This window comes from Rhopalosiphum maidis, chromosome 1 (genome assembly GCF_003676215.2).
Source record: "Rhopalosiphum maidis isolate BTI-1 chromosome 1, ASM367621v3, whole genome shotgun sequence".
NCBI lineage: Eukaryota > Metazoa > Arthropoda > Insecta > Hemiptera > Aphididae > Rhopalosiphum > Rhopalosiphum maidis.
In genome coordinates this window covers 33344345-33359678 of record NC_040877.1, presented here as the reverse complement: position 1 = coordinate 33359678, position 15334 = coordinate 33344345, and the positions used below count along the sequence as shown (strand labels likewise).

The 15334-nt window shown below is 28.7% G+C and overlaps 1 protein-coding gene across 1 annotated transcript in view; it reads right to left on the bottom strand.

Annotated features, from left to right (window-relative positions):
- Window positions 1–13908: 13908 nt before the first annotated feature.
- Window positions 13909–15334, bottom strand: part of LOC113553679 (rho guanine nucleotide exchange factor 17) — a 67988-nt gene continuing 66562 nt past the window's right edge. The window contains exon 20 of the mRNA XM_026957146.1: window positions 13909–14927. Coding sequence (XP_026812947.1) covers window positions 14695–14927 — 233 coding nt within the window. The 3' untranslated portion in view covers window positions 13909–14694. The remainder of the gene's footprint in view (window positions 14928–15334) is intronic.

Sequence of the window (15334 nt, the reverse complement as noted above, 5' to 3'; positions counted from 1 at the left end):
ACAAAACAATATGTGTAACGTAAATATACTACAACATTATGCCTACTATACTTATTAGTTATTACTCATACTTTATCCGAAACTGCATAGGTGTTATTTTATAGTGTTATACAATATATTTACATATGCCTATCCTCTTAAGCTGTACGTGCACGCGTGCGACCGTCGTTGTGTTTATAATATATTATACGTCATATTAAAAGTACATAAATATTATGATATAGTTGTAAACTTATTGATTATTATATTTTTATTATGCGCGCCCCGAGAGGAGAAAATTACAATATTATCCATAAAACCTGCCCACCCGCAGCTCAGGTCCGTGTAGAATCATCACACGCCGTTGCCGCCGATCACGAGTGCTTATATAATATAAATATACGTATTTCCCGCGTCTGGAGTCTATCCGCGGTTACCTCCCTCCACCTCGCCCGCCCGCCCACACAGGATTTCAAAAGATGTCGTTAACCGTTTGTTTTTCGTATACTTCGCAACATCACCCATCGGTATTCAGTGAACGTTCAGTATTCTTCGGTATAAAATTTACGATAATAATATTAAAACATAAGTATAATGTATATAATGCATATCGGGTACGATTCCTGCAGACTAGTATATTTCCGTATAGACTTCCCGAATAATGTGCCATTTTTAAGTTATAATACGAAACGAAAAAACACGTTAAATCCGTTTATCTCATAACTCCGTATTGTCGTGTCTCGTTCTGAATGACATTGTACACCGCACGGTAAAAACACATATAAACGAAAAACTTGTCCGGCTCTATCAAACGTAATAGGTATTCTAGCAAGGCATTAGAACGCGCATGCATTAACGTGTGTTTAGACAATATAAAAATTTGTTTACATTCCAAATTTCGAATAGTATAAAATGTACGTGACAAACGAGCAGCGTTTTAAATCGTCGCGACCTTATGTTATTATTAATAATAATAATAACACATTCATACCAGTCCGATTAACGGCGAATATTTTATTATATACCAAAGTTCGTCCCTCACAGAATCTAAAATACCAATTCGTGAAATCTCGCGTGCTTGAAACACGCAACAATGTTTTTGTAAAAATAAAAAATACGTTTTTATACCAAATAAGTTTATATAATATTTTAGTTTTCCTATCTTGTACAAATTTATTTTAAATTCTCATTTTTTTTTTTTCAATTTTTAATTTTTAAATGTGCCTGACTAGTTTTATTTAATGCATACATTAGCATTACGATATATATATATATACATTATTATTTATTAACTGTCCGTTCGCGGTATTTTAAAATTTTCCCATAGCGATTTTAATGAATATTAAGTGAAAAATATGAATTTTTTTCCTAAGAAGTGAAATATAATAGTGATTTTTGTACTCTATATTTTTTAAATATTACAGAGAAAAACACCTAGTCAATATTCGTTAAATAAGTGTTTAGATCATTGGAGAGAAGTATATAATACATGCAAATGAAAAAACCAAAATAAACAATGTTCTGAGTTTTGTATTTTTAAAGTTTTTTATTTTGTTTTTACTTATTCACATTAGTAATTAACGTAAAAATCATATATCGTACACCTCTCTCCGTGATCGTGGAACTAGTGTGTTTATTACTTAAGTATTAATTCTGAAAGCGGCTCGCGTTGTTGTGTCCATCGTATTATGTATTTGTACTAGATAATATTTTATCTATAACACTATTACCCGTATAAGTATATCGCGTATACTTATATTATAGTCGATCATTGTTTATTTATTATACTACTACCATTTATATGTTCCCAAAAATGATTGTTTATGTTAGTTTGATATTGAAACCACTGTAAAACAAATGTTGTGACCAAAAACGAAAGAAAAAAAATCAAACCGTTCAAATATAATAATAAAGTACCTAATATCATTATGATTTCATTTTATTGTAAATAAATGTCAGTATTTTTAAATGTTCCAAAAATATATTTATTCAACGTAATTATACATTTAAGTATAAAGGTATGTGTGGTTTATTTAATACTCTGTAGTATATATAGGTACTATAAATGCGTACGTGACATAATAATGTCATGTTCTGCTTACCTAATAAAAACTGTCTCCTGCTAATGGAATTTATTATGTACGTGGAATAAACATTTTGTCCCCGTGACAGATATTACAGCAAAAAAATAAAACTATTTACACTTTTCAACTCGTAATAGCGATTTAATATCGCAACGCACGGACGAGATCCGATCTTTAAGGACCTATTGGCAAAAGTAACGCTGCGGATACTCGACCAAAGCGCCGAAAAGTGTTGCATAATGTAACACAATATGCAGATAACAGAAAAACACAGTTATAAGCGTGTAGATACCTATAGCGGCGTGCAGAACTTTTTCCTCAAAAAACAATTTTCCTCCCACCAATCTCATTAAAGAAATATATACTTTATACTAAAAAAAAAAAAATCGTTATTCTGTTTCTTTTTTTTATCTTATGTAGCTATTTATAGTTTAATACATTTACAATATCTCTAATTATGTAGTTAACTAAATAATTAACTTCTGACGATCCTATACTAAAAAATACCCACCACCAACCTATCCCCGATTTTTAAGTACGGTTTAGGTCCTATTAGTGACATTTCTGCACGCCACTGGATACCTACGACGTTTATACATATTACGTTTTATTATATTTTTGAGTTTGATTTAAACGTCTATACTTATATTTACAGAAGTGACAGGCGACAGCGCAAGCAGACAGTTGTTCGCAGTCCCCCCCACGCGCTCAGGCTCTGCGTCGTTACGTTTCTGTGACCATTAAATTTAGAACTGCCTTAAAATTAGATGATTAGTGCAATTTTTTGTCGTTTAATAATGTTTATAGTTTTTTTTTTTCATTTCCACACTTCATTCTGGCTCTGGACGAGCAGTGTAACAAAAATATCTACTGGCGCGTTAAAAAGTTTTAATTAAGTCATGTGTAGGTACGTATACGAAGCACACACATCACGTTTCTTAGTTATATTTTTAAATATGTTAATGCTCGATATCAACTATAATATATTGTTATTTTTCGATTTTGATTTATGACCATCATCACGTATAATAGTTGAAAACTATAATCTTTAAGTGATACCAAATTGTATTTGCAAGTCAATAAGGAATAATTTAGAGAAAAATCTCACATTTTTTTAGTAATAATAATGTAAGCAATGACACGCCACGTCTGTGGTACACCAGTAGGCTATAAGTGTAAATATATATTGCATACTGACCATGTTAACCACCACAGTAACTACAAACCTACTGAAAAATTAAAAAAATTAAAATATTGAAAATAAAGACAAAGTATTATATTATGTATAGTATGTCGTTATGGGAATAAAAAAAAATTCGCTTAGTCATACTCGAAAATGGTCATTTTAACTGGTAAGTATAATAATAGATACTATGTTAGAATGGGCTTTATTTTTTTAAGTTTCTCATTTCAAATAGTTCGTTTGTAATTATTTTGAAGCCTCAGTCCCCGTTGAAATTCAAAATTCGTATCAACTAAAATTAACCAGAATTTAGAAAATTTAATTAAGATTTTAATTATATTTTAAAGATTTTAGTCAATGCCAGGCAAGTGAGTTTTTATTTCTATAATTTTTTAGTACATAAAAGTTTAAATTTTAGATGCGATAAACAATTCAATTCTGCTAACATGCTAAAACTATTCCTTACATGAATCAACTAAATAGTATGGAATAAACTATGTGCTCAAATGATTAATGCTGTTTTAGATAAGTGATAGTGTGTAACTTATACATTTAGTGACTAGTGGAACATCAGTAAAGTTACAGTGTTTAATTGTTTAAATGTTGTAAAACATGCTCAACTGCTAAAGTTAAGAAAGAACTAAACCAATTAGTTTTTGATTAGTGGGCAGTAAAAGTTGTATAAGACCCTTTATATTTTAAAATGTTGCGCCATTTGGTTTTAAAAAGTTAAACTTTTGTGGTGAGTTTTGTTATTAATCACCCGGGTAGCCAATTATTGTATTTTTATCATATCTGAAAATGAAATATCTCATCATCTTTTGGATGACCTCAAAAATTTAAAATTTGTTTATGTAGTGTAATTTTATCGATACTTTGCATATTTAAATTATATTTAAATTAAACGCAATACAGTTTTAAATGAAAATAAGAAAATTATCTCAAATAATATAATAACAACTCTATTGCTTCAATTTTTTATTATTAATAATTGCAATTATTTATTCATTTATATTTAATTACAATACGATTCCAAATGTATAGTATATGTAGTAAGTAATATTAAGTAATAATATTACCTAAAAAAAATAGAATTGTTACAATAATTGTATCGATTACATTAAAAACTAATAAGTGGTCTTTATTGAGTTTCATCATTTTAACAATACTGCGATTGGTAAAGTAATTGTTTAAATAAATAAAAAAGGCATGGAATGGTAAATAATTTTTGAAATGTTTGACATTATGATTAAATTTAGATAGCAGTATTTTTATAGATTTAGGGATTTAGCATTAATGATTATAACGTGTATATTAAATTGGTATGATTCGTGTTGTCTTACCGTTTAACACGAGGAAATGTTTTAACTTCTGATACTTTACCCTATTGATTCGCAAATGAATAACACTTAATACTTTTTATGCGATACTTACGTCCAGTCATTCACTGTTCGTCCACGGAAATTGTACACTAACCTGCAGAGCTCGATTTGATGTATGCGGAGAGTAACGATTATATACCTGCACAGTACCTCATCATAATAGATTGTCTATTTTTTACTTTTATATATAAATTATTTATTTGATTAAAATCTGGACTTAAGTAGTATATATTGGGTAAATTATATCAATGAAAAGTGAGGATCTTTGAGACACGAGGGTGGAAAGACGCCAATGGTGACCGTATGGCATTCCTAATAAATGAGTATTCAAGCAGAAATTTTTTTTTTTCGATGGCGAGGCCATCGACTAAACAATTTACGTGGCTGCTAATCCCTTGGCGAGTTATTATCATTACTATAGTCACCTTTGAATATAACATTCTGTTAAGACTCACAACGTCTCACACACGCTGTTGCAAAACAATATTCTTTAATTTTCCGTAAACTTGTAGAGAATAATAATATAACAGGTATTTAAGTGTTGTTAAAACATCATTATTAAACGCACGTAACAAATATAGTGCGATAATACGCATATAGGTATGGCGTGTTAAATGTGCACAGCCGTATAATTCGCTTTTTATTTCTCATCCCGTCTTCCGGTGGGACACAATCGTACCTGACGTTGTGGCGCGTCCGCTTAAAAATAGACGTCTGCCGCCGCCCGGCCGTTGGCGACCCGAGCGCAGTTTTCGTAGCAACCCCCCTCCCCCCACCCTCGGCCGCCATTTCACCATCCGTACTTAAACGGTCGGTGACAATGCACTCAGCCGAACGCGTTTCGTCGTCGTAAATAGTCTTCGACGCGATCGCTGCAGTTTTGGCACGTGCTGACGCGTGCACGGATCGCGGTCGGCGCCGGGTTATCGCATCGCAGACAATATATAAGGCCATAAGGGTACGACATTGGAGGACTACCGCAACACGATTTTTCGAAATCGAATCGTTTTCGACTACACCAGAAGCAGCGAAACCGAATCAGCGTCGGCGTCGTCATTCGCATCTTTTTTTTTTTTTTTTTTTTTTTAATCTTCGTCGACGCGTAGCCACCACACCGTAGAGACCAAAGCACGCGTACACACTGCACTGCGTGCGGTTACATCACTTATTTATACTCAATACTACACTATTCGACTACTACCGTCTACCGCCGCCACCACAACAACATCTATTACCCGCTACTATGCTCTACACGCTGCGGCACGCGTTTTAATAATGTTACAATATAATATTATGTTCTACGATAGGTATTTGGCTCGTTATCGAAACGTTGCGATTTTTCTTTCTTTCTTTCTTTTTTTTTTTTTTATCACATCGTTGACAGTAGATTTAGTCGAATTCCGCGCTATTATAATTTGAAAAACGCTCGTGGGTATAGTATAATAATTATTATTATTCCCCTATGACTCCATAAAATCGAGACCTAATTGAATAAAAACACGTCGTATTGATACGATTAGTGTGATTTTTTTTTAATCTAATTTAGGTATCAATTATTGCGGCGATGAAATTTAAATAATGAATATATAATACTGACGAAATTTAGTATATATTTGGTATAATCTATATCACGTGGTTTGATACTGCGCATACTAATAGGTAACGTTAAAATAAAAATAACTTTTAATTTCGGAATGACCGATAATTGGTCAAGTCAATGAATGAACTGTACAACGGATAACACGATTTTTTTGGGATATTGACCGATAAGCCGTACTTGTTCGGTATTTTAACCACAGTACACTTGAAAACTCATCTATAGTTAGTATGACTTTGTTGAAAGTGGTTTTGAGCGGATTACAAATTATTTTAGGGTAATGGTCGCATTGAATTACGTCCACCGGTTTTTCAATCGTCTTTAAGTTGAACTTTCGTAATGTTATACTGTTATGACATCATCGTGACAAAAAAAAAAAAACTTTAGGTATTTTGCTAGGTTACAAATGATTATTTATGCTTTGATTTTCAGCTTTAAATTTGTTTGTGTTACGAAAGAAAGCGAGGCTATAGTTGATAATTTTGTAAAGTTAAAATTAAAAGTGACCATAGTTATATCATTGTAAATAAAAAATATTTTTCCTAGGGATTTGAAACTTTTACGTATATTATTTTAGTATTTTATATAACCAATAACTACATTTAAAAAAAAATGTAATTACTTCTATGGTCTTTCTATACTAGTATATATTTGTGTGTCCACAGCCTGCATGTTTTCATTTTTCACCTTGCTAATTATTTCACGTTTAAGCAAGAACGTCCTTCTCAAAAATGCATTTTGCTGTATACACATTACGGGGAGATTAAAATACATTTTGCTGTCAATTTATACTTTACACAAAAATATTTACCGAGTACACAATACACTGCAGTATCATATATCCATATATATGTTGGCAGTAAGTCGGTATTGATTCAATAGGTAAAATATATGATTTCAATACAGTATACTATTATAATAATTAAATATTAAATTTATAATATACATTTAATTTTCTTAGCAAAAATGTATTCAATCTTTCGTATTAGTATATTATAGTAAAATAAATAATTAACATAATATTTCAATAAAACCTGACCAACTTAGTTCTCATCGTTTTATGGCTGACAGACGGTCTTCACTCAGAATCGTTTTTGTGTGTAATACATTATCATTATAATAACTTAATGATAATACATTGTACATCAACACCTACATCAGCCATCAGGACTTTATTATTATTATTATTATTATTATTATTACCAATTCTAAACATTTTATTTATTTATTTAAATTTTATACTCCCCCCCCACACACACACAATTATATGGTTGGGTGATAATATTCTAGTTGCCTTCTCGTTCAATCGTTCAAGTTTGTTTTTATGTCACCTCCTTGTTATCTTATTTTTTTTATTATAATTTCGTATAAATTATAAATATTTTTTATAGTAATAAAAAAATGTCAAATCTTTTGACGTAATATAATGTAACATTATTACTATCATTATATAAATTATAATTATGTACAACTATAATTACTCTATTTTCTTAATTATAATTAAACATAAAAATATTATATTTGTATTTATTTTTTCCACTAATAAGGCCTAGATAAACCTAATTTTACCTGTTTTTTCATACCGAAATTTACAGTAAAAAAAAGGTATTGAGTGGTGGAGATTTCACATACGCACAGTGCCACATGGCACATTCCATTTTTTCACTCACTTTAAACTATTGAATCAGAAAAAAAAATCCAAAATAGGTATTGAAATATTTGTATAGTTCATCTGGTTGCATCAGTGTAGTATGCTAGCCTGGTAGTAATATATATGTGTAAAGCTAACGGCTACTTCTAGCTACGTTTCTAATTTATCACGATCGTATATTATCACGGACAGTAATTTGGAATCTCAGCCCACTCTCCAAAATGTTTTAAGGTTTTTCTCTTAGAAATATTAAAACCTTAATATTTATATAGATTTAAAATTCATTTACAACTAAAAACTGTAGATACCTAAACTGTACAGTATAATATTGTGTACTTATTTTTGAAGCTAATAATTTCACGAAATCCGTACATACTGTGATAAATTGGTACAGCGTGTTTGAGGTTTAATTATTAGATTAAACGTACTTTGATATAACTGACCTAATTTTTCGATTCAAAATAAGATCATGTGTGCGTGTTTTTCAAATAAATTAAAGCTGGTATGTGCGTGCATTGTATTAACACATTGTATGCTAATGGTGCAGTATAAAAAATGATTTAGATATGTGCCAACTTATCTAATTGAAATATGAATCATAGATCATACACAAAATTCGGCGGTTGAACATGATAATAAACTGATAAATTAGTATAATAATAGTATAATTAATATTAAATTATTATCTAATCTGACACGTTTGTAGAGCTATTCTACATGAAGCGCCTCAGTGCTTTCTCAAAAATTATGGTAAAAAATGCGAGTAGATAACTACATACATATTAAATTCTGAGTGGAGTGATGGATGTACTGATTTTACTATAATGGGTTTTCTTTTTGGTAAACGAATACACAATAAGTTGTTAATAAAATGTTGGGATATTCAAAAATGGGGTGATTTTGGATATCAAATTACGTTGACAAATCGTACATTAAGAGTTAAACTTAAAAATGTCCAGTAATTTTCACTAAATGTTTATAATATCGTTTTTACTTACAATAATATATTCAAAATATTTTAACTATTTTCAAACTATTTATGTAAGCATAAAAAATCTTTTTTTTTTTTTAATCAATAATATCTTAAAATAAATAAAAATATTATTGTGTGGGTATAGTAAAATTCATAATAATATAATATACGTAAAAGTTTTAAGTTCTCGCAAATATTTTACAACTATAACAAAATATTTAATAACGTTAGTTATTTTATCGTTATTTGATGTTTTACGGTATTTACAAAAACATTTTATTAAATTTTAAGTTATGTAAGTCGATAGAATATGGTATAGATACATATTATTAAAGAATAATTAAAAATTAATTATGTAATAGTAAATGCAATATTTTCGGTAAAAATTATATCAACCTACTGGCTACTGTAATACTAAAAGTAAAATAAATGACTTTAATATATCATACACACAACACATATTATATACATAATATATATATATATCATATAATCAATGATAGTTGACACTTTATAGTAAACTGTCTTTGCTCAAAATCTTTTTACGTATACAATTATATACCATTGAATTCTAATTCAACACACTCATAATAGTAACCCACTCGACATCTAATATAAAACAGAACATAACCAACTTAACCACCTGTTTAGTTATTTTAAAATGATAAAAACCACGAATACGGGGAATTAGTCACGGGCCATTTAAAACAGTTTTCAAATCAAAAAACAATAATAATAATATATATTGTAAATAAAATAGAAGATAATTTAAAATATATCTATTTAATTGAATATTTGTTTGTAACGATGTAGGATATAATGCGCTATGTGCTAAACCATATTTTTCAACTTACTAGTTACTGTTGATATTTCCTTTTTATAATATGCATGCACAATACATACAATCTTTAAAATTTAAGTATGCTAACAACCATGAGTTATTATTATTTTTATCTTTGTTAAAAAATATATGTTTTTTTTACAACTACTACCATTTGGTACATTTATCAAATAAAAATAGTAATACAGTTAATACGTCATTAATGTTTTTTTTGTAAATTATAATTATTTTAGTATTGTATACGTATTATTATAATACTGTTATATTGTATGATAAAAATTTAATCTATATATTTTTAGTTGAAAGCGGAGCAATATTTACTAACGTCTTGAATCAAATGTATATCAATTTACAGTTATGTTTGCATATAGATATAAGTCCAAACTCTACACATGGTAGGTATAGGTTCTGCTTTCGAGCATATTTTATTTACCTAATGCATATACAGTTCTTCAACAAATATTTTATAGATGATTGACATATGGACATAGATGACAAAGTCTATGCGCGAGTATTATGTTTATAACAAAAATGAAAGTCAACGAATAGATTATGTTATTTAGAAAATAAGTTTTACATAAAATGACCATAATAATTAATAAAATTACGTTTTAACCTTTTGGGATTATAGCTGTACATACAGATATTATCCTTTTGACATATATAGTAAAAATAAAAAAATTCCAAAAACTACCGGAATTGTTGTGGGTGGGTATAAATTACCTATCTTCTAGAAAACCAGTTTGATACCTACCTATAATACCTCTGTAATCTAACTCGTGAAGCTGTAGACCATCAACATCGACAAAAAGTTTGATACGTATCGTACATAACAGATGGTTGGATTTCAATAAATAATTATCATTTTATAGAAAATCGTGTGGTTCTTAAGACGAATCATCATTTACCTCTGAGCAATTGACGAGGAGCATACCAAATTAAATTTAGGCATATACTTTTTTATCTTTTAAACTTTATGATCGTAGTTACAATTTACAATATAAAGTGAGTGATGATCTATAATTAGTTGCGGTGATAATATCAGCAGCAAATATTATAGAGACTATTAGAAGAACAAATTATCAACATTAGGACCTCTTTTCTTTGTAAACGTCAACCATTATTATTGTTAAAGTATTAGTTTTTTTTTTTATTCATATTGATATATTACTTTTATAATTGGTTCATTAATTTATAATAAATGCTTAATATTCGATTAACAAAACTTTAGAGCTTAAAGATGTAGGTATTCGAGTTTTTGATGAATAGGTGCGGTTTTGAGTGTTTGAAGTTTATAACGAATTTAAATATTCAAATGAAAAACAACGATTTCTCCTCACACGATTTTGTTATAATGCAAGAAATATTTTAATCATAGAAACTCCTAGCATTTCACTATTATCTAGATCATAATTTTTTTTATAAACAATGCAATTTTGGAAATACTCAGACTTATTCTAAGTTATTTGCATACCATTAATCTATCAACTCCATTCTACGAGACGTTGGTATATCGTCATAATAATGATTAACACTGAATACCTTATACCATATTAATATTTATGATATAATACAATAATAATTATTGTACATTACATCTTGTGTTTTTGACAAAAGTTAGTTCAACATTCGACCAACAGTATTACTAATACAAATATAAATTACTAATACGCACTAAACAATAATATAAATAGATATTCTTAGAAAAAGACTCTGAGTCCACAGTTGTATTGCTATCGCTATGTGAGTAATAAAATTATAAATATGATTAGTCCAAATTTTCGACAAGAATAAGTAGGTATAGAGTAGTATATAAGTACTACGAAAACAAATGTCCTTATTAAATAACAGTATTGTGCAAAATGTAGTACCTATACATGTGTACTAAAGAAATAACTAATGAAATAACAGTGCATAATTTTATATTAAAAATGCGTATAGGGTAATAATTTCTGTCGGTATTGGCTATTGAACAGTGAAATGTAAAATTGAATGCATATAATATTCAAGTATTATTATGTAATATGTTACAACCAATGGATTATTTTTAAAAGAAATATTGATAATAAATAAAAATTGGTACCACTTAATTATTATAAACTTCACCAATAGTGGTCCAGCAAAAAATTGAAATTTAGTCCACTAATCATTTAAGTAGATACGATCTTTGGGTTAGGAAGAAATCAGGCATTAAAACTCTTTCGCTTTTTCCATTTTTTTTTTTTTACATTTTAATTGAGCCTATAGTATAATCACTACTCACTATAATGTATAATTTTATATTCATATTACCCGTGTAAATGATCATATCATAATAGACATTATTGCCTATTGCGCTAATTTGTATTTCAATACCTCATAATAATTATACTTATTATAAACAAATTCAATTGTAATAAATATAATTTAAATATAATTTGTATAACTATATATTTACCTTATAAATGATCTGTAGACTGTAGGTGATATTCAAGAATGCAAAATAAGAGCCATAGTTCATGTACTAAAATTATTCAAGAAATACTCGTAGATATTTGTTGTGCTTCAAATTCGCGAAAAACAACATTTTCGATATTATCGAAATCGAATGATTCAGTGCCTCTATTAATAGTACATTTAATACACAATTCCAGTTGTACCGCTGTGCTTCGCTTAAGAACATAATATACCAAATCAGATTCATGTAATACATATCATATCTGTTATATACTTTAATCTTACTCGTGACATATTATACATTGGATAGCTTATAACTCTGTTGAATAGATAAAATATGGTAGTGAAAATTAATAGAATGTCTATACGGTAACGTTAAAACATTTATGTGTAGTTGACCGAGGGATGTACTAGCTAGTTAGATAAAATTTGAATACTAATTTTTGACGTACCTAATTTAATCTTTTTTTATCTAATTGATATATTTTGTACAAAATAATTTTCAATTATAATCTTTTCAAATAGTGTTGGTCAAGATAAACGAATATACTTTTCGATGATTTAGTTATATAACACGTTTGATAGTGAATTTCCGTTAGAAACAATTGACAGTATGTTGGATAATTTTTTTTTATTTTTTTTTTTATTCGGGTAGTATTACAAATTGTTTTCGATTCATAGGTACATACATCGTCATTGAAGTTTTATACCAGTAAAAACCGAGAAAGTTACTAATTACAACGATGTTTAAATGTTTTATTAATTAGTATTAATATTTTTTTCCGTGTTTATTACTTAGTATGTACTACTTAAAAGTTTCACTTAGCCTCATTGTACTCGTAATAGTAGAGGGTATTGAGCTTAGAATGTACTATGTTAAGAAATTTTTATGATTTTTTTCGTGAATGTAATTAACCAAAAAGAAAACATAAATAGATCACAGTTCAAAAATGTATGTTAGTCATATAATCAAGATTTACTCAAACTAATTTTCCAAATTCGATGATTCAACGTTATTTTCAAATATAATACCTTAATACGCCATCACTATATTCCTTAAACATTATCCTATACAAGTGTGTAATTCTCACATAAACTCCAGTTCTTTTTAATTTTAATTTTTTATTTGATAACATTTTTTGAAAACAAATTTTAACAATAATATATTAAATACTTGGACAATTAGGCGAGTAATTAGATAGGTACTGCAAATTCCAACATGTAATTAAAAATGTTTAATTATATTATCTTTATGTAATATTAATTAGGTATACAATAACAATTTGGTAACAAATAATTACATAATAACTTATAAGTCGTAATCGTAAGATTTAACTCTACTTGACATACAAAACAATAAAATATGTTTAATAAACAAAATAAAAATAAATTAGGTATCTATATTTTAGTTAATAATATAAACATTAAGTAAACGGGCTTCAGTACATAATTTAAAGTTAAAAAATTAGGAATACTGTACCTGATATTCCTAAAGTAAATACATGTATTTCTCACTCGACAAAAATTAACTAAAACCGAAATTTACATTCGATGTATATATTTATCACTAATAAAGAAGTGTAATTTATTTTTACAATATTTATGAATTTAGTAAAATTATAATAACTTATTAATATTAATATTTTATTTTCCTTTAACACAAATTTAATCATATGAAAATAGTATACAATAATAATAATAATAATAAGGAGAATACGAAAAACGATAGTGAAAATAAATGACAATAATAATGAGAATTTATAAATAACAAAATCATAAAATTCAAAATAATTAATAAATAAATTATAATTCGTGAAAAATTCATCATAATTGCATATAACTTGTGTAAGATATAATATATTATAAACATTGAGAAAAGCATATTAATAATATGCACTCAAAATCTGGAGAGGGAGTTAGGAGATTCGACGCAGTAAAATATTGGTAAACCTCTGTATAACTCAATGTCACCTTTTTCTAAGCATACGATGGCATCTAAGTCATAGGAGCAAATACAGTATATTCATATAAGTACGAATGCAAGTCCGTAAAAGGTCCCCATGGATTGTTTAGGATAGACATTTACGCTAGTTTCAATATTTTTTTATACTAACATTTAATAATAGTAATATAACAATTATCGATCAAAGGTTAACTCTGGTAAATAATAAATTGAACGGCTCGTGCTACAGTGACGCCGACGATAAATCTACGAAAATCTGACACACCGGTCCGGTATGCTACGGTATGCTCGTACATAGAAACGGATTTGAATCTAACGAAGAACGATCTCGTTCGGATTTATTGGATCTAATGACCCATACACGCCAATCCAATATAGTTTAAAAGGTTCAAGTGCACATTTGAGTATTATACTTGGCGCCACAGCGACTGCATGCAGTACCTAGCCGTACATACACACACTCGTTATTATACGATATCGAAAAAATGTGTTATCAACTAATGATCTATAATATCGATCTGCGGAAGTGGTAGTCCACGATCGATCTTAAACTGGAGATTAAAATTTATTTGAAGGCTGCGTTTCTTGCACCGGCTCTGTGTCTCTTATACGTGCCACAGCAAAAGATGATTGGTGGAGTCCTCGCGACCGGCTACTTCCGACGAGGCTGTCGATCGGAAATCCTCGTAGCCATCGCCACCCGATATCAGTAATAATTTACCAGAAGAACTCATCTTTCTCTGATTCAATGACTGCCGGCGCTGTTTGGAAAAGTTCTGCGGCAAATGACCGACCAGAGTCAGAAACCGGACGTGGCCCGTGTGACCATGTGGTACACCTGTGGGAAAAAGTAAAAAGTACATAAGTACAGAAGAAATCTTAACTTAGTTTATTGACAGTTTCTTAAACATTTATCTAAATAATTAAAATATAAAAATTTATTTCAAACATTTTTAATAAATTGTTCTATACAAATATTAATATTTAAACTATTATTAATAATTTTAAATTTAAGATAGCTTTTCATCTTGTACATTATGTTTTATTTATACGGCTACTTTTAGCTACTTTATTAAGTATTGAAATTATTGGTTTTTTAAAATTAGCCAATCCCATGCACTTTTTGATGTCAATCATTTTTTTGCGAGCTTCCAAGTATTTTCCACTCCATTCCCTCCTCACCAGAAACACACTACACACACAACTCCTATTAGAGGTACAAATGTTGCGATGTTTAACAATGTT